We start from the raw sequence: 19,511 nt of genomic DNA on the forward strand, positions 1-19,511 counted from the left end.
CCATGTTGCGCAATGTATTTTTGGACCATACTACGCCGCCAACTAATGAAATGGATGGTAGAAGATTTTGGTGCCCGGGCATAGTCGAAGGATGCCCAGGGTAGCCTTTTGAAGTCAAGGTAGATATGAAAAATGATTCCCTTACGAAACAGACAAGAGAGAGAGAGAGAGAGGGTGGGAAAAACAAGACGAAAATCACCAAAAAAAAAAGTAGTTGAATGGGGGAGCTGGCCACTACAATTTTGCAATGATGGAATGGACAGCGATAGATAGACTTGCAATGTGAAGATGTTTTTTTTTATTCATCATGCCTATTTCAAACAAGTCGTGTGCTAATGACTCTTTTCTTAATCCTGTCCTGTCCTGTCTATCCAGCCATGATGCGCTCTTGCGACTGATGACATGCCATCCAATCAGAGGGACGAATCGCCAAACAGACAAGCAAAGCAATGAAAAAGAAATGATCTGTTAGATACATGTGATACATGTCTTGCGGATGTCAACTCTGGGCCTTCTTTTCCCCACCTTTTGGTAGGTATTGGGGGGGAGGAAGATGAGTCGTATGTTAGGTATAGCGAGGTAAAAAAGGCAAGGTAAAAGATGGGCATAGGTGGCCAATACCCAAGGGTAAAACCTTGGAGATGTCAAGGGTAAATTCTTCAAAGCAGAAATGAAAAAAAGAAAAGTCAAGAAAATTACTCCGGTTACAAAGGCGAGCTGCGAGAAGCAGTCATATGAAAAGAAAAGTAAAAGGGGGTAAAAGACGAAGAAGGCCAGCAATGAAAGCAAAAAAAGCAAACAAAGCAAAAAGCAAAAAAAGCAAAAAGCAAAAAAACCATGCGGGGAGATATCACTGCAAGCAAACAGTACGCCTTCCTCCGAGCCCTTGTTTTCTCTTCTTCTTTCTCCTCTCCTTTTCCTCTCTTTCCCCCTTTATCCCGTCGAGTTTCTTCTTGTTTTGATTCTTCTCTTTTTTTCCAGTTTCTTTTTGTCTTCTTTTTCCATCCACCCTGCCCATGAAAACCCCCCAAGAACCTAGGCCTTTCTTCTAGCCTGCAAAAAACCGATACGCCTACCCCGTTGCAGAGTCATCCGCAGCCACTTACTTGTTACTTCTCGCTGATCTCCTGGCCCTGACCGCAGCAGCTGGCCCGTCGGCCTCGTCTTCCCCGGCTTGAAGGTCACCATCGTCAGTCTCCGGCGTTGTTGGCTCTTTGCTCGAGCTCGCGTCCTTGTCTTTCTCGTGTGATTTGAGGACTTCTCTTACGATGCGCTTTCCTTCATCCATTTCGCCGTTGGGCGTCCCGCAAGCCATGCACTTCCACATGCCCAGCTCGCCCAGGCTCTTGGTGCCCGGGGGTGCCTGCCCGTTCACCACGCGGCATGCGCGGCAGATGAGCACGATGCGGTTCTTGGCCGCGGTCTCGTCCTCGCCCAGAAGGACGTCGAAGATGCGATCGTACCAATGAGGCTCGGAGGGGGGCGGTGGCGGCGGGATGCTGTACAGCTGGCTCTGCGCCGACTGGGGGCGAGGAGGAGGAAGGGCATTGCCAAAGGCATTGGGCGCGAATTCGGCTGTGGTGTCGAAAGAGGCGATGCTCTGGGCGAGGGGCGTGACGGGTCGGCTGCTGGGAGCAAGCGAGGCGGGCGAGAATTCTCGTCGGGGGATGTTGGCAGTCGGGGGAGGGGAGATGTGAATGCGTTCCGGCATGGTCCAAGGCCCCTGCTGCGTCTTCTTCGCATCAGATGGCTCCTCGGGGCCCTCCTGCTGCCTGCTTCGTGGTCTGCCGTCGGGGCCGCCGTATTTCTCAATCAGCTCCATGGTGGAGTCGTACTTTGTCGCATCCTTGAGCTTTTGAATCGTCTTGCCGCGCTCTTCTTGCAGCGCCTTGAGCTTGGCCTCGAGGCTTTCGATGCGGAAGTTGTAGTAGCTGGTGATGACGACGCGCGTTGTGTAGATGCTGTGTGACGCCAACAAACGGTTGAATCGTCAGCCAGGGGTAGGGGATATAGGGGGGGGAAGAAGCAATCTGCGAATACTCGTTGCGTGTGTATATGCGCATGACAGGCAATGCGCTCTTCCATGTAAAGTCTCGACAAAGGCAAGGGACAAACTCACAAGACAGGCCCGCCAGCCATGCCGGTCCATTCCCAGGGCCCTAGATTGGGATATCCCACAACCAGGAGAAGGACAATGACGCTGACAAGGTAGGCGAAGGAGGTGTAGAGGGTTCCCAGCACCTTGATCTTGCGAGACCGCAGGCGAGTCCATTCCAGGCGAGTCTGGGTGGTTGTAATCTTTTTCGAGAGGGCCGAGAGCGCCTTTTCGAAGGACGCTGGCGAGGAGTCGTCGCTCTGGTTTGCGCCGGGGCAGTCAGCAGCTTGAAGCCAGGGAGAACAGCACAGGCAAGCATCGCAAAATCAAAAACTCACCTTGAACGGCCAAAACGACACCATGACGGGCAACTGCTTGAGGGGGGTTAAAGGAGAGTCTGGTGAGGGTTGGAGTTGGGATTGGAATTGGAGTTGTTGCCAAAGGCAGGCTCTTGGTTGGTTCTCCAGGGAACGAGAGCGAGGGTGCGCAAGATTCCAGGGAAAAGGGGGTTCGCGCAAGGAGCTGGCAGGGAAGGCAAGAGGCTGAAGCTGAAGGCTCTGCAACGGCGCAGCCGCAGGCAAAGACAGAGTTGAGGCTGGTTGAAGCCTCGTGAGCCCTCACAGAGGAGAAGCACGAGACAAGAAGAGGCAACGAAATGGAGTGACTTGGGCCTAGCGAGTAGCTCCGGCAGGATGAAGAAGTACCTTTTGGCTAGTGTGGACACAGAGGCTGAAATGAGCTCGTGGTGACTTCATTGGGCAGGTGGGAGAGGCGCGCCACAGGCAGGTGGGGGAGGATTTTTGGTTGATTCAGTGGCAGTTACTGGCAGTTACTGGCGGTTGGAGTGCTGAGCCACAGCGCGTGCAGCAGCTACCCCGGATGGCAAGCCACAGGCCAGTGACCTTCCAGTTGGAGGGAGGTCATGCCATCACATTAATTGGTTGGTATTACAGCCTGATATGTCGACAATACTGCTAACTACCTGCTGAGGTACCTATTATATTATTCAAAGGGCATTGGCTATATGGGTAGATAACCATCAAGTTTGAGAATCTAATAAACGGCGACTTGATTGATTTAACCTTGTGCCTGACAGCGAATTGACCAGAATTCAAAAGCCCCAAAAAAACAACCTTGAATAGCCCGAGTGCGCCACAATGTGTCTCCTCCATTTTCTGTTTTTGACAGCGGTACATTTCAGGAGGTACTCGCATAATAGGTACCACCTGTTAAACCGTCCGGCTGATGGATGCTTCTTCGTATTCTGCCGCCGGTACATATTAAAAATGCAACCCTTGAAACGCCCTCCGCGTTTCAATACATGCCAGGCACCCTCCGCGTTGGCCGATCGCATCTCACCCACTAGGGTAATCAGGGTCTTGGATCTTGCATAATGCCCATCTGACAAGTCAATTGATTCCGAGAAAAGCAAATACCGAGTTTTTTTTTAAATCGGCTGTGACATGATGTCGTGGCGATGAATAAAAAAAAAGATGTAAATAAATAAGAACATTAAAAAAAAAACCAAGAAAACCGAATAATTTTAAGCTCCTATTTCGCTCTGGATACAAAACCTCTGTGCCAACATTCTTGACGTATCTGACCTTGTATACAACGTATGTGTACCTGGTATCTATATAAAATACCTACCTAGATCTTCCTTTGTCTTGAAAATCAACTTCCCATAATCATCACTTCATCAGTAGCATCATCATTACCGTCAACGTCATTGCCATCCTATACATCTTCTTCTTCTACATCAGAAATTGCATTCCCATCTTCATCAACTTCAAAAATCTTGCGTAAATCGGCGTCGGCCAAAAGATAAGGCGGTGTCCAGCCAAACTCGTCGTTCCACAAACACCGATGCGCGGTCCAAATGTGATTGATATTATTGCACGTCTGGCCCGCGTTGATGCATTCCGCGCAAAGAACCATGCCGCCGTTGCAGTCCTCGCAGACATACGCCTGCTCCACGTGGACGCTGGCTCGGCCGCAGACGTTGCAGTGGCACGTTGCGTGATCCCACCTATGCTGCGTTTGCTTGCCTGCAGGATCCTCCAGCCAGATGGGGATGTTGGCTTGCTTGGTGTGTCTCTTGAGATACTTGACAAGCTGCCTCCTGTTGGATCGCTGGGCGTGGGCGAAAAGAGTGCAGTTCAGAAAGTCTCTCTCGGCAAAATCCGCAAAGCCTTCGTTGATAAGGAGCTCCACCACTTTGCGGTGCCCGTTCCTGGCAGCAGCGAAGATGGGAGTCGATCCAAACTTGTCCCTCGCGTTCGCCATGCTGGTCAAGGGTAGTAGCCTCTTAATGACCTTTGTGTGCCCTCGCATGGCGGCGTGGAAGAATGCCGAGCGGCCTAGGTTGTCCAGATGATCAAGCTGGAAGCCGCGCGTTTTGAGAAACATGTTCAACAGACGATAACTTCCTGCATAGGCAGCTCTGATACCTGGAGTATAACCTGCGGCGGTGGTGGCCATGATGTCGGCACCGTGGCTCAAGAGGATTCTTGAGGTCTGCAAATGACGGCCATCTGCAGCGCAAATCAAAGAGTTCCACCCCGTTGAACTGCTGGTCTGCACATCAGCGCCGCAGATTAGGAGGATGTTGGCCAGTGAGGCGTGCCCACCGTCCGCAGCCGCCATGAGCGGCGTCCAGCCTGACAGCGTCTTCATATGGATATCAGCCCCGTAGGCGAGCAACAGATTGACTATATCCAGGTGGCCATTCGTCGCAGCCAGTGTTATAGGACTCCAGCCACCGACGGCCTTGGCCATGACGTTTGCTCCACGGCCAACGAGGAGCATGGCCATTCTGAGGTCGCCGCGGTTTGCCGCCATGCAGAGAGACGTCCATCGGTTGGTACATTTCTGCTCGGTATTAACACCTCGATCCAGTAGAAGTTGAACTGTATCGTAATGTCCCTTGTCGGCCGCGAGGGTCAAGGGAGTCCAGCCGTTTTCGTCTGCAACGGCCGTAGGGTTGAAACCATGGTCAAGAAGCACTTGGACCGCCTCGGTGTGTCCGCCATCGGCTGCTATGTGCAGACAACTCCAGCCACCTGCCTCGGGGGTTGGATCGGCCCCTCGTTTGAGAAGATAGGTCAAGATGTCTGCGTGGCCGAAAGTAGAGGCCGACCTCAGCGCTGACCAGTTGATCCCGTAATCACCCTCCATCGACACACCGTACTCGTCCAACAGGAGCTTTGCAACACCAAGGCTCCCACGGCAACAGGCCACACTGATGGGCGACCAGCCAAAGCTCGTAAGCGCTGTACAACTCGCACCATGCTCTACGAGCTTCTTGACAATATTGGCGTGCCCGAAGCTGGCAGCGAGGGTGATGGGCGTCCACCCTCGGTCGTCCTCGGCCATTGGGTTGATTCCGGGAGTCGACAGCACCAGCTCAGCACATTTGGGGCTTCCAGTGCACGAGACGACAAAGATGAGGTATGGGTGGTCTTCCAAGCGGATGCCGGCTTTGATGGCCCTCTTGAGGGTGTCTACCTTGTCCTGGGTAGCGGCCCATGTCAGGCAGGAATCCTGCTTGTACTTGCGATACATCTGATCTCGCTGGTATAAAACATCGCCAAACATGACGTTGAAGAGACGGCACGTCCTCACGAAAGCAGCAATGTCGCCCTTCTCTTCGAGGCACGCTCCAATCTGTCCGATGATTTCGTTGGGAATGCGAAGCAGCATAGGCTTTCTGTTCGTGTCCTCCATTGCGCATTTGCTTTTTCCTGAAGAAATGCTGCTTCTGCTGCTTCCTTTCACGGTGACTGTGTCTTCTTCCATCATTCCTGGGGCCCGCATGGTAAAGAGGCGAGAGCTCGGCGCGGCAAACAGGGTGTTGTCACCCGTATGGCAGTAGACAGCGTCTGCGTATGAAGTAGTGTCAAGAGAGGAGCAAGGCCGAAGACGCAAGAAGAGAAGAACAGTATCATGTCCGAATAGAAAAGAAGGAGGGGGGACAACGAGACTAGGCTCGAAGCTGAAGGCGAGGATGGGATGCCCCCAAGTACTGGAAGAATTGAAAAGCCATGAAAAGCGAGCAAGGCTGCCGGCCAGCATGTGGCTGGCTGCAGCTGCACAAACACCTCAGCCTCAGCGGCAAGCTAGACATGTACTGCAATAGCTGCCATGGGATCTGATAGGCAGGTAGCCGTCTCGAGAGGGGGTGTGAGAAGAGAGGAGGCTTGCGAGGAGAGCATGCTGGCTGTTCACACTGCGCTGCAAGATGAGAGACACGAACATGGGCGGCAGCTGGACGAGAAAGAATCGGTGCAAACTCGCGTGAAAGCTGGACGCCGGATCTGGGACGGGATATATCGCTGATGGATTGTCGTTTTCTTACGTGGAGGATGCTCCCCCATGTTGACCGTTGAGATTAGCGATGTGTTAGCTGAGACACCAAACGCTCCGGCTTACACGCAACGACGGGAGGACTAGCAAAATAAGGTACGGCTATGGTACTGTAGCAGCGGCATCGCCCACCAACTAGCCCAGCGGGAACCAAACCAAACGAAAATCAACCGAACCAAACTGGACTGAATCCAACTGGACTGGACTGGACTGGACAGTTGACCTACACGAGCACAGTTACAGTACGTACCTTTAGTAGTACTCGGGGCGTGTGTCCTGGTTGCTTTCGCAGGTACCATTTGCAATGGGAAGGCAAAGAACCGGGTTACTCGATACTTTGCGCCTGCCTTAGTGGAAAAGGAAAGACCCGCGCCGGTGGGGCCCCGTTTCAGCCCCCCGCAGCTATGCGGCGAGTGATTGGTCAGGCTCATCTTCGGAGAATCTGCTCCGACCGAGCCTAGTTCGAGCAGTCGCAAGTGTGGCAGGAAGTGGGAAGGGGTTCGACGCAAGGGAGCAGGAAGGAGCGACAACACAGTGCGGGGGGCTCGCCAATCAGCCCATTTGTGACGTAAATCCGCACGTTGAATGTTTCTTGTTCTTTTTGCGAGTGCGCGTACCGAGCATTGTTACGAGAAGGCGAAAATACGGGCATTATCCATTCTCATACAGTAACCGGATCTAGAAGCCATCTCGATCTCGGTTCGTGGCTGCTAAATCAAAAAGAGACAGAATCTCGCCGTATTTTGTTGCCCGTTCATACCAAGAATTAAGGTAGCAATCAAGCTCTCGAAAAATCTCCGACTTGCTTCTCTGTCAACTCGCTGACTCTATTGTAAGACAAAAAACGGCCACTAGCCATCATCGTGTGTGTGCCTCTCCTCTCCCTCACTCACTGCAAAAAGGAAACATGGCTGACGACCTGCATGGCCTACTTTTTTCTTTTTCGGCGGTCAAGACAACGTCTCCTCCTCCCTGCTTCATACAGCAGCCACAAGAAAGGCACTCGTCCCGACTGTGTGCGACTCGATAGCTGCTTCAAGGCTGCAGATATGGCTTGACCGGCCGGGCTTTTGGCCTGGGATCCCCCCCGTTTGTCTAATTAACCTGAGTCGACCCGAGCTGCCCAGATGCCCAACCGTCAGGATTTCAGGCTCCTTCGCATGGTGACTGCCGGTTTGTTTTTGCTTTGTGCTCGAAGCTGCCATGCACTTACAAAGCGCTGCATTGTTATTCGTCCAATGACAGTAACATCCGGTGGAGGGATCACGATGGAAACTGCTAGGTGCTGTACGTGTTCGCACATTCACAAGCCACCCCAATCGGCAGTCTATCGTGATCCATTCACAACACACCACAGTCGCAGTCGGTTAGCCGAGATTGCTGCAAGCCGAACCGGTGAGCTTGTTGAACCGCCAACCACGACTACAGTATGTACGAGCGTTTCCGCTGAGGCTGTCGATCCCTGTACACACGCAGGCCTTTCGATTGGCTCAACCGGCAGTTTTGCTTTGCTGGCAGATTATATTGCGAGGCAGAGACAAGCCATTGGCAATACCCCTCACCAACTTCCAGATACACACAACGCCCTTCTTTGCTTTCCCCCCCGGCCGTGATTAGGATGGTCAATGCTGCGTGTATTCACCCTGAGACACACTCCATCCTCCGGTTGCGGCACCCATCCATCCGCCGCTGCTCTTCGGAAAACACCAGGCTGTATCTGGTCGGAAAAGGCTGGGCAAACAACGTGATTCTCCCTGTCAAGACTCGATACTCGCAGTAGGTTGTGTTCTTTTTCCGTAAATTCGCCGTCGAGTACACAAGTCGAATTGAAGACAATCACTTCACATCTCCAAGAGCACTACATCGCCAATTCTCTCCTTGGACACTTGGGCAGGGTAGACCAGCGGCATCAACCTGTATTCTAGTACAAACCACGTCAAGTCTTGGTTCTGACGTCAAGAAACACAGAGGCAGCATGTCATTTGCTTCCTGGTCGCCAGCCACCAGTCTCAAATCTGCTGTAGTTGGAAACCCGCTGCCACTTACATGCGTCCATGTAATTGTGTTGGAAGCAATCAGCCGCCCGGCATGACGCAGGTATCCATACAAATCTCCTCGCGAACTCGACATGACGTTGTATCTCATGAGCTGCAAAATGCTGTGCCATGGTTACACCAACGGCGAGTCCGAGCCATGTGTAACCCGTAGAGAAAGGAAAGCAACGCGGAGCCAGCGCCAACCGCGTCTCAAGCTTTTCTTTTTTAGCAATGAATCCAGGAGATTGTAGGAGTAATATTGATTCCCGCTCAGGTACGGAGTACAGATATTGGAATCCTTTCGCCCAGCCTTTGTAGGCAGTGCTGTTCTTATCACAGTGGCCAGTAGTAAGAAGGGCAGCTTTGCCTCTGCCACCCTGTATCCGTAAACTGCGCATTGCTTGGCAGCATCCAGAGATGAAGTTGATTTTTCTGTAGAATATTGGAAGTTAAGGAGTCGCTTCAGCCGACGTTGTCGATCTAACGTTGGGAAAAAGCAGCGAAAATGGTGTTCTTATTTGATATCGACAGGTCAATCGTCCCCCAGCAAGCAACGCCGTCAAAGCCAAATATCACGTAGACGATAACTGAACGCATCGCGCTCGTAGATTTTCTGCTCCTTCACGGAAATTTGCGGCAAACTTTTCTAGGTACGTAAATATGAAGATGGGGGATCTTGTGACGCACTAACCTACACTCTTCTACAAAAGTCAACGTGTAGTCCATTTATCGCGAATAATTCATCTTGCCAACAATGACAGAAAATCGGATAATTCTTTGGAAGTTCTAACTTACCACGTGTTCAAAAACCGGCGAGAGTAGATGTTCATGTTTGCTTCCCATTCTGAATACTGTTGGTACGTCCTGGGTGGCCGTCCCCAGCCTCCAATTATCGAGCGATGACCAAAATATCCCACGACAGCTCCTCCTGAAATTGAGATACTGACGAGACACTCGCTACCTACCTACCTACCCATCCACAATGTCTGTCTAGTACAACACTGCCTTTTTACAACTTCTCGACTTCAAAGAAGAGAATGTCTGTACGCTCATCCACGATACACGCATGCCTCCATCCTGTAGCCCAGCGGAACGAACAATCCAACAAAAAGGCAACGACACCGCCCTCCTCTCGTTCTACACTCTCGTCGCTTCGGCCCTAAAGGTAATAGAATTCTTCTGGACACCATCAATCACATCTTCAATGAAGACCATCGACTAACCCCCCGTGTGTCTAGCACCAACCTCCTCGGATGTCGCACGCTCTTCTACTGGAAGGCATCGATCTTACGGCCACATCTTAGCAGAAGACATGCGCACTCGTTGCTCTACGCGGTGACTTGCAGGTTGTTTTCCACCTTGCATACGGCCACCAACTTCTCTCGAAACCCTGCCGCCTAGAAACAAATCTCGTCGGCCTCTCGCATGAACAGCTATTCCCTCCCATCCGAGTTGAACCGAATCGGGAGAGATGCAATGGGTACCGATGCCCATTAGAGGGCCATGAAATGGCATCACTTCTACACCCTCTGCCAAAAACTTCTATTGACGGGCAATTCATCCCGTGATGCCACATCTTCAACATGTCGGCGACAGTTGCTTTGAATACAAGCGACTCCAAATATCATCCTCAGATAGGTACAGGCATTTTCAATCTCCATGTTAGCCTCGAGATCGTTGTAGCTAATGGAATTGAACAGCATAATGATGGTCAGGGTACAATCTCGATCCAAGGCGCGGGTCATTCATTCCAGAATATGCACGACTATTTCACGACAGAGAGGCTCGAGGATGGTGGTTACATCCTGGTGATGAAGTACGGCGACGAGTTATCCTAGATTGCCATCTCGGGAGATGGAAAATGCATGATTGAGCAGAAAGAAGATGGGACAGCTTCGGACTTTATCGAAGCGAAATATGTTTCTTCTTCCATGATTCTCACATACTCCAACATGCGAGAGGGGATGGAAGGGTAATCACTTGCTGCAGGAGTCTCAATCTCTGGGGCGGCATTAATCACAATATACGAAGATTCATTTTCTTTGAGCTGTCTACTGTGTGTGATGCATAGACTAGGCGCTTTATTAATACCATCTTACATGCTAACGTGCCAATCTCCCATGTCCACCTCACAGCATACATATGATACAAAGGTTGAGGGTATGCTTGGAATAGAGCTTTCATTGCTTTGCCAAAATCACCTGCCGATTTGCCGTTGTCTGTAGGACGTTTTCGTGACATGCTGGAAGGTCTACCATCGTTGTGGAGGGCCTGCACCAAGCTGCCACTATCTTGCAAACATGGCTGCTTCAGATGTAGGACATTGCCGTGACGAAAAGAACCACAAAAGGAAAAAGCGAGTGATTTAGAGTCGGTTAGTCAAACGAGTGGAATGAGAAAGATATGGTGAATGGCGTGATGGGCAATCAAAATTTCCCAAGTGATGGAGTAAACTTTGGATGGTCGAGGACAGATCATGAAGCCAGCTCTGCGTAGGGGAAGCAACCTCTGTGAATCCTCAAGCCGGCCGTCGGGCCGTCGCTATCTTGCAGGCGCTGCTGCTTCAAATGCAGGACATTACCGTGACGTGTTGGACGATCCGTCGATATCTTGCAGGCACTGCTGCTTCAAGTGTTGCACAGAATCTTGTCCATTCTTCTGATATGTATCGACAACGTTGAAAATTGCCTTCTTCTCATTCAACCGGACCATCAATTGCTATTGAGCGATTAGCAAGTGACCTCCCAAACAAAGTATTCAATGCTACTCACATCAACGGTCTTGCGCATCTGGCATGACCAGATGCGCCGGCGCAGGACATTACCGTGACGTATCGGATGGTATTACGTATCTGGGTTTCAACATGACTGGGACTGGTAGCAGAGGCCGATTTTGCTACAGGTTCTTGTGGCTCTTGTTCCGTCTCTGTCTGTCCAAGGAAGCTCTTCATGATCTCATCATGCAGCTTTTTCTCGATACTGGGCTTGCGCTTGGGAGCAGATACGTTGTTACGAAGACGCCGCAGCCATTGCGATGAAGATTTGCCATTCATTTCGTTGAAGGCACTGCCAGCTGGTTAATATGCTTGTTATTTGATGCGCTCAAGAATGGCGAACATTGCGCGGTGGTGGACTGCTACTCACAGTGATTGTACGGCCTAGAGGCCGGCGTGGGACATTACCGTGAGCCTTGAAAGCTCGATTGTATGCTTGGTGTCGATTTTGAACTGCACTGTCAAACTCCAATGCAGATGTCGCTCTATTCGAGCTGTGAGCCTGAATGGCTTCTGTTGTTGATCGTCATCTCTGGCCAAATAGTCCACTGTCATTGTGGAGGGCCTGTACCAAGCTGTTGAGCAGTCAGCAGCTGATTTCCCAAACAAAGTATCGAATGTTACTCACAGTGATTGTATGGCCAAAGGCCGACGTAGGACACTATTATGAGCCTAGAATAGTCTATCGTCACCGCGGAGGGTGTGTATAAGGCTGCCACTATCTTGCAAGCACTGCTGCTTCAAGTGTATGACAGAATCTTGTCTGTGGTTGTGATGTGTAGGATGGAGGGGCTGGCGGCCAGAGTTGAGCTGGCGGCTGCGTTGTGGGTTTCTGAAAAAAGTGGTGGATCATTGCTTCAATGTGTTGATGTGTTGATGAACGTCACAGACTGTGGACAAGGAGAGACGGCATCATGCCAATGTCTATTGGCACCACTTGTTTGTTAGCACTCTCCATCAAGAATCATCGGAGGGGTGGGCAACGTACATCATGACAGATGCTCTTGGCGAGGTTGAAGAAAAGCAAATGTCGCATTGCCCAAGAGTTGGTCAGAGCAGACACTTGATGGAGATGCCTTTGCTTGAGAAGCTACAGGACTGAAAACGTTGAATCTTTGATCTTGTTAGTGAGGTGCGAGTAGAATCGGGGAAAGGGCAGTCATACCGTATTAAGTCGTAGCCGAGGGAGCATGACGACGAGTGAAAGGCCAGTGGAATGAGTAGGAAAGTGAGAAGAAGAAAAAAGAGAAAAAGAAGAAGAAGAAGAAAACACGAATGCCGTATGTTGCAAAAGCAGATGTGTGAGGAAAACAATCTGAATAGGCGGCAGTGTGACACTGTGGCTGGGGTCTGCTGTTCTCCCGCCGGCCATGCTGTGCTTGTCAACTCGAAGGAATTGTCAAAGCATGAATGAAGGCCTGCATTTCTCAATGGAGAAGAGAATGGTGGTGCTCCTAGTAGTGATTCCATGGTAAGAAGAAGTACAGACGTGATTTGAAAAAAAGGAAGAAAGAGAGAGAAAGATGAGAAGAAGCTGTTCAGGGCTCACCAAGTGTATGCGCAGTGCTGAGGCATGTTCTTACAGCGCCCTCCAGGCTCTGGCGCCGTCAATCCCTGGTATCGAGATGATTGCATGTCGGGTCAATTGGAAAAAACCACTGGACGAGAACTCTTTGAATTTCAAAGCAGAGGAAGAGGAATGATTGAGAAGAGAATTGGTTGAACAGGATGGAAAAATTTTCTTCTTGTGGGATGGAAGTCTCGCTTCTCGCTTCGTACACAGGAAGGCGCCGCTTGCACAGAGTTTACGTCTTACATCCTGCCCTTGCTCCTGCCTCTCCCAACAAGCCGCAGCCAGTGGAAAGAAAGTTATACCCAAGAATTACTACTAAAGGTACTAAATGGAACTCTGATAAATACCACCCGCTAAACCCGAAACGGGCAACGCACCTTGTGCCTTTCAATTGCTCAGTACGAGTACGAAACGAGGCTGAGCTTCTTATTCAACCTTTGGCACTCCCCAGAAACCAATCATGCCACGAGGCTACATCGGCCCTTGAACACGCCTTCATCTTTTCCTCCTTTTGTCACTGTTTTGCGATTTCGTTTCTCTTCTCTCGCATTCTCTATTCTGCAGCCTGTTATTGGGAGCTCTTATGATCTACAACTTTTAATTCGTGCATTCTGTCAACATCGGCCCTGGGAGGCCCCTCGTCGGAGCCACCATGCTTCAAGTCAGTTCCCCTTGCTGCGCGTCCTCTTTTTGAAGCCGACAAACTCGACGGAAAGAGAAACATGTATCTTGATAGCTGACCGTTCGTCTGTGTCCCCTAATTGCAGAGAATCAAAGGTGCCATCGACCGCAGCATCGCAGAGGAACAAGCCCGCCAACAAAAGGCGCTTGAAGCCAGCTCGTCCGCGAACCGATCTGCGTCGACGTCGCGAAGAAATGACAGCGCTTCGGGCAAGCAGGCGCGGCCTAAGAACCCGGGTTCTGATGCTGGAGATGCTGCGACCAACCCTGACCCTGCCATATTCGAGGCGGCCTTCGTAATTGACGACAGCGACGAGCCGAGCCGAGCTGGAACACCAAAGCCTGCGCCTCCCGAGAAGGACGCGACCAACGGAGAGGCCACTGGCCACGCCGAGGCTGTTGAAAATCCAAACGCCAACGCTGATGCCAAAGATGGTCCCTCACGCGATGGAGCTGCTCATGCCACCAAGCCGGCGCTGACTCCAGAACTCCGGCAAAAGCTTCGCAAGTTGGAGAAGCTCGAGGCTACCTATCCCGGTACGTCCTGCTCACGACGATTGATACTGACTGCGAAGTCTAATGACGAATTCAACAGAACTTCTACGCTCTTACCGCGTTGCACATCGACGTGCCACCGCCATCGAACCCTTTGAAAAGGCTCTTCGTGAAAACACACCGTTAGCTACGATTAGTGATCCGGAGCCTCTAATCGAGTATCTCAACCAGCTGAAGATAAAAGGAGACATGGTCATGGATGAACTTAAGCGAGTGTCCTTGGACAAGGAAGACCTCCAGAAGATGTGTCAAGAGATGCAGGACAAAAACGAAAAGAGCGAAAAGAAGGTCAAGGACCTGCAAGACGAAGTGAGCGCCCTCAAAGCCGAAAAGGAACAGAAGGCCAAGAAGCCGCAATCCGATGACACGGCAAAGAAAGAATCTGGTGGAGATGGCGATTTCTTTTCCTATGACGAAGAGATTCCCCAGCTACAGGCCGAGATTGCTGCAAAGAACGAAGAAATCGATTCTCTGAAAGCCGAAAGGGACGGCTTGAAGGCAGAGCTTTCCCTTATCAAGCAAGACAATGCGGATTTGGCAGAGAGACTGGAGAAATCTGCCCTACAGCTGAGCGAATCCCGTGAATCTTCTGCCTCCGAGGACTCTCTGCAGGCCCAGTTGGAAGCTCGAAAGACGGAAATCACCAGCTTGGCAGACAGATGCTACAAGTCTGAGAAGCAGAACAAGGAGCTCGAGGCCCAACTTGAGACGGAGAAGCAGCAAGCAGCATCCAAGGCCCAGGAGGTGGAAGGTGTGCTTGCCAAATCCATCAAACAGGCTAGCCAGTTGGCTGAGGAGTTATCTAAGACTAAGGCTGCCCGAACTGTCTCTAAGAATTTGATTGACCAGCTCAGCTCTCAGGTCGACTCGTTGAAAAAGGAGAGGACCGAGCTTCAGGCCAGGGCTGACGAGGTGTCCAAAAAGGTCGCTGAGATGACCAAGGCGATGGAAGAGTCGGCTAAGCAGCCTTCTGTTCCTGCTCCTGTCCCTACCGAGCCTGCCTCAACCCTCGCACCGCCTACAACAGGTGGCGGAGGGAATAAGAAGAAGAAGAAGAAGGGCCGTGGCGGCGGCGGCGGCGGCGGCGCTACTAGTCCCGCACCTCCCGCTTCTCCCTCTTCTTCTGTCGCTCCTGGTACCCCCAGTGCCCCCGATGCTGATCAAGGACCAGATACCTCAGCCCTGGAAGCTGAGATTACCGGTCTGAAGGAGGAGCTGGCAGTCAAGGACAAGGAAATCGAGCGGCTGTCTAAGCGGAGAAAGGCTGAGGACGATCTCCGCGAAGAGATTGAGACGCTGCAAGAGAACCTGATCAACATTGGCCAAGATCACGTCGAGGCCAAGCAGCGAATCAAGGAGCTCGAAGCGGAAAAGGCAGAGTTGAAGACGGAAATTACTGCTTTGGAGAAGAGGATGGCCTCGGCCGTCTCCGAAAATGAGCATGAAAAGTTGCAGGCTCTCCAGAACGACTATGATTCCTTGAAGGATAAGTTTGCGACGGCGCAGGCTGACATTGCCGCTGCGAACCAGCTAGCCCAGAGTCGTTTCAAAGATGTGGCTGATCTGCGTGAGACACTGCAGCTGCTTCAGCCTGAGATTAAGAACTTGCGCAAGGATTCTGCGGATCTTAAGATAGCCAAGGGAGAGCTTGCGGCCAAAGCCAAAGAGCTGAGCGACCTGGATAAGAGAGCAAAGGAACTCGAGGTACATCTGGCGAGTGCTCGACAGGAGACAGGCACCCGCAATTCGGAGATTGGGGTCCTCAAAAACAGATTGGCCATTGAGGCGGAGGACAAGAAAAAGGCCGAGGACGCCCAGCGTCTATCAGCGCGAGACTACAGACGTTCCGTAGCCGACATGGTTGAGCTCAGCGCAAAAGCAGAGAAGGCGGAGCGGGCTATGCAAAAGGCTGAGGACGATCTCTCCAAGGCGTCCGCACGAGTGAAGGAGCTTGAGGAGGAGGCGCGCGAGCTGAAGCGCGAGAAGGCAGCAGCCCAAGAGGAGCTCGATTTCAAAACTAAGCAGTTCAATGCGGCCCAGGGGCTGCTGAGCAACATGCGGGACCAGCACAAAGAGATGTTGGCCCAGGGTAGGGAGCAGCAGACTCAGACCAGATCCCTGGAGGAGGAGGTTGGTGAAGTACGCAATCTGTTGCAGCAACGCACGCAAGAGTGCGAGACGATGCGGCGGTTGCTCGCAGATTCGGAGCAGAAGGGAGAAGCCAAACTTAGAGATATGCGCACCCGACTTGACAATCTCACTGCGGACCAAGACCAGCTCAACGCAGAGGCGAGCTCTTTGATGAGAAAGAATCTCAAACAAGCCGCCGATCTGAAAGCACGAGTCCGGGAGCTGGAGGCAGAGCTCAAGGATTTGCACGCCGAAAAGGCCGAGCTCGAAGAGCGGGAGCGAAGCTGGCGGCGCCGACGAGACGAGCTTGAATCAATCGAGCTTCGGACGGAGACGGAGTCGACCGAGTTGCGGAACACCATCTCGTCGCTGAGAAGCGCATTGGATGCGTCGGAGCTGCAGCTTCGAGACGGAGAGAAGATCAAGGCAAACCTGCGCAAGGAATACGAGTCGCTGCAGCTGCTGCACGACAAGCTCTCCAAGGAGCTCAAGGCGGCGCAGACCAAGGCCACGGTGGCGGCATCGGGCGTGGGCCAGTCGAGATCCTCGTCGGGCGTTTCGACATCTAGGACATCGACGGACTCGACGCGTACCACTGCGGCCAACGAGCTGTCCGACATGGACTATCTCAAGACGATTCTGCTACAGTTCCTGCAACAAAAGGATGGTCGGCTGAGGACGCAGCTTGTTCCCGTCCTGGGCAAGATTCTCAAGTTTGACAAGTAAGTCGGCTTTTCTCTTGACTATATGCTATGCTGGAGATGAAACAACTAACAATACGAATCAAGGGATGATGAGAAGAAGTGGATGACTGCGGTACAGCACATTGAGGTGCGTTAAACAGAGCCGCGTGTAAGAATAAGTAGTGGCAGAGGGGGGAGCGGGCGGCTTGCGAAGACGACGTGATGATAATGGGCGTATATAAATAGACGCATTGCTTGTGTGTACCAATATTGTGTTTTTTTTGGTCGTTTGATGGCTACCGAGGACTTGCTATGGCAATGGAAGAGGGTAAGCCTTACTGGTTCATGCACACGTTTGAAACGAAAGGGGACATGGGCTATATGCGTATGTCGATAACTTTCTAAGTAGTAATTATCAATGCGGTCTGGTTTGACTGAATTATTGATTGGGACGGAGCATGCAAAGTGAAGGACGCTGATGAATATGGATGGCAATTCGAGAATTCGTCTACATGTAGTATGGATGTGTATGTACCTATGGATGCTGAACATGGTGATGGTATAGGATGAGGAAGATGTATCGGGAATAATGGTGTGAAAGCAAGAATGTGTATCGATAACCATCTCATTTCTGCTCTCAACCACTAGAGTGTATTTTTGCCGAGGCTGATAAGATGCTCTAGCTACTACTCATCGATTGACTGATGATTTCATCCTACATCAGATTAACCACAGCGTTGATTGATTTTGCAACTTGAACTGTTCCTCTGCTCATCCTCCCACATCACTGCTTAGAACACGAACAAACAAATCCTACCTAATCACTTACCGTAGACACCCACAGTACAGCCTTGCCCCCAAATACGAACCCCCACATCACCATCACCCCCATCACAAACAATCATCTCCAACAATCCCAACCACAAACTCATCCCAATCAAGCCCTCAAAAATCCCAAATCTCACTCCCAATCTAATCGAATCTAATCTAACCTCATTCACAAAGCGGTACGGCACGGTACGTACCACTCAGAAAAACGTTCGCGCCTCTCTCCACCGAACTAAAATATCCTCCCGTCCATCGTCCACTCACCTCCCTCCTTACACCCCCAATCCTTGCCTGCCGCGGGCCCCATCCCATCCCGGCTTGCAGCTTTCCCCCCCTTCCCCGATCGATATGGCCGCACAAGGCAAAAGCAGATGAGTTTTTTTTAGATTTTTTTTTTTTAAAACTGGAGTGCATACAGGAACTGATAAAGCATTGCCCGGCGACGATAACGGCCGCGCGCCTCCTATTCTAGCTAGAGCAAACCAAGCCCGTTGATCCCGCTGCACGTTTTTCTGGAGATCCGTGCCCAGATCGATCTTCCCCCGTTTGTAGGGCTGAAAGCCATGGATCGGGGTTGGACAAGCCGTGAATGGTTGGATGGATGTTACATTTAGATAGTTGGGAGGGGAGGCCTTGATGTTCATATTACATCACGAGATGGGGAATCTCACGACAAAGTCACTCATCACATGTCAGAGGGATGGCTTTTTTTTTTATCAAAATAAATTGTAATTGATTTGCGCACGCAAACGCAGGCCAAAGACCATCGTAATGCGTCGAGCGTCATCTGCCCCTGTGAAACAACTAGCTGCTATAGACCATGTCCATGACCCAATGTAAAAAGAAAAAAGCCCTCTCGCTGCTTGCTTGCTTGCTTGCTTCCCTTGAGAAGAAAGAAAAAAAGAAGCCGAGAAACTCCTCCAGCTTAGCTTGCCATATGAATCAGCCGGGCTGGATGACCAGTGCGTGGCAATCCCAAAATAAAAAACAACCATAGTAGTAGAGATAGCAAATTCAATCCTCCCTCCGTCCCACAACTAAATCGGTCTCGTATGCGCATCTCACGGGGTTTACCCCATCAAGGGTGTGTCCCATCACCTCCAATCTTCTTCACGTTGACCGATTAGTTGGATGCAGGAAACAAAGGAAAGGGCCAGAATAATATCAAACGCCGTACATGCATACCCGATCCCTATCTTCATCCGAAACCGTGTCCCTAGAAATCAAATGCTTCTCATCAAGAGTAGGGTTGCTAACACCCTCTCTGGCGAAACGAAAGCCGAAAAGATAAAATCGGACAAAGGCCGAATAACAAGACTAGATGATAAAACGAAATAGGGAATAAAAACGACAAAAAGGAAATCGTGGATGGAGCGGCGTCATGTCCTTCAAAAGCCTGGCGCGTTCGCCCACTGGGTATCATGGTGAAAAACCCCCTTCATGCTTGGTGTATGTGCGTGATCCTTGAAAAACGAATAAGGAAAACAAAGAAGAATTCCCGGAATGCAGATAAGATACGTTGTATCGTGTAATAAAAGGCGAAAAAGAAGCTGGTCGAAAAAAAAAAGAGTAACGAAGTCATAAAGTGGCCAATTTGATATTGCGTGGTAGATTTATTGTCATTGTCCGACGAGACAGACCAAGAAATTCACAATGCCATCATCGGCTGAAGAAGAAGAATGAAGAAACCAACTGGGGGATGAGGAAATGCAGAGTCGGTCGTAACGCTAAAATCGAGTGCTGATGGTCGTCAAGATCGTAAAAACGGGGGGGGGGGGGGGGGGGGGGGCGG

At 51.1% G+C, this 19,511-nt stretch overlaps 4 protein-coding genes across 4 annotated transcripts; 1 reads left to right on the forward strand and 3 right to left on the reverse strand.

Annotated features, from left to right (window-relative positions):
• Positions 1-1,102: 1,102 nt before the first annotated feature.
• Positions 1,103-2,457, reverse strand: Triagg1_6432 (uncharacterized protein; the record flags this gene model as incomplete). The annotated part of the gene is made up of 3 exons (XM_062901056.1): positions 1,103-1,961; positions 2,120-2,355; positions 2,434-2,457. The coding sequence occupies 3 exons, from the start codon at positions 2,455-2,457 to the stop codon at positions 1,103-1,105; spliced, it is 1,119 nt and encodes a 372-aa protein (XP_062754685.1).
• Positions 2,458-3,832: 1,375 nt separating this feature from the next.
• On the reverse strand, positions 3,833-6,169 carry Triagg1_6433 (uncharacterized protein; the record flags this gene model as incomplete). Its single annotated transcript, XM_062901057.1, has 1 exon — positions 3,833-6,169. The coding sequence occupies one exon, from the start codon at positions 6,167-6,169 to the stop codon at positions 3,833-3,835; it is 2,337 nt and encodes a 778-aa protein (XP_062754686.1).
• Positions 6,170-11,073: 4,904 nt separating this feature from the next.
• On the reverse strand, positions 11,074-11,548 carry Triagg1_6434 (uncharacterized protein; the record flags this gene model as incomplete). Its single annotated transcript, XM_062901058.1, has 2 exons — positions 11,074-11,214; positions 11,321-11,548. The coding sequence occupies 2 exons, from the start codon at positions 11,546-11,548 to the stop codon at positions 11,074-11,076; spliced, it is 369 nt and encodes a 122-aa protein (XP_062754687.1).
• A 1,946-nt stretch (positions 11,549-13,494) lies between these two features.
• On the forward strand, positions 13,495-17,048 carry Triagg1_6435 (uncharacterized protein; the record flags this gene model as incomplete). Its single annotated transcript, XM_062901059.1, has 4 exons — positions 13,495-13,503; positions 13,610-14,060; positions 14,119-16,930; positions 16,997-17,048. The coding sequence occupies 4 exons, from the start codon at positions 13,495-13,497 to the stop codon at positions 17,046-17,048; spliced, it is 3,324 nt and encodes a 1,107-aa protein (XP_062754688.1).
• Between the last annotated feature and the right edge of the window lie 2,463 nt (positions 17,049-19,511).

Source organism: Trichoderma aggressivum (genome assembly GCF_033847375.1).
Source record: "Trichoderma aggressivum f. europaeum strain CBS 100526 chromosome Unknown scaffold_025, whole genome shotgun sequence".
Classification (NCBI taxonomy): domain Eukaryota; kingdom Fungi; phylum Ascomycota; class Sordariomycetes; order Hypocreales; family Hypocreaceae; genus Trichoderma; species Trichoderma aggressivum.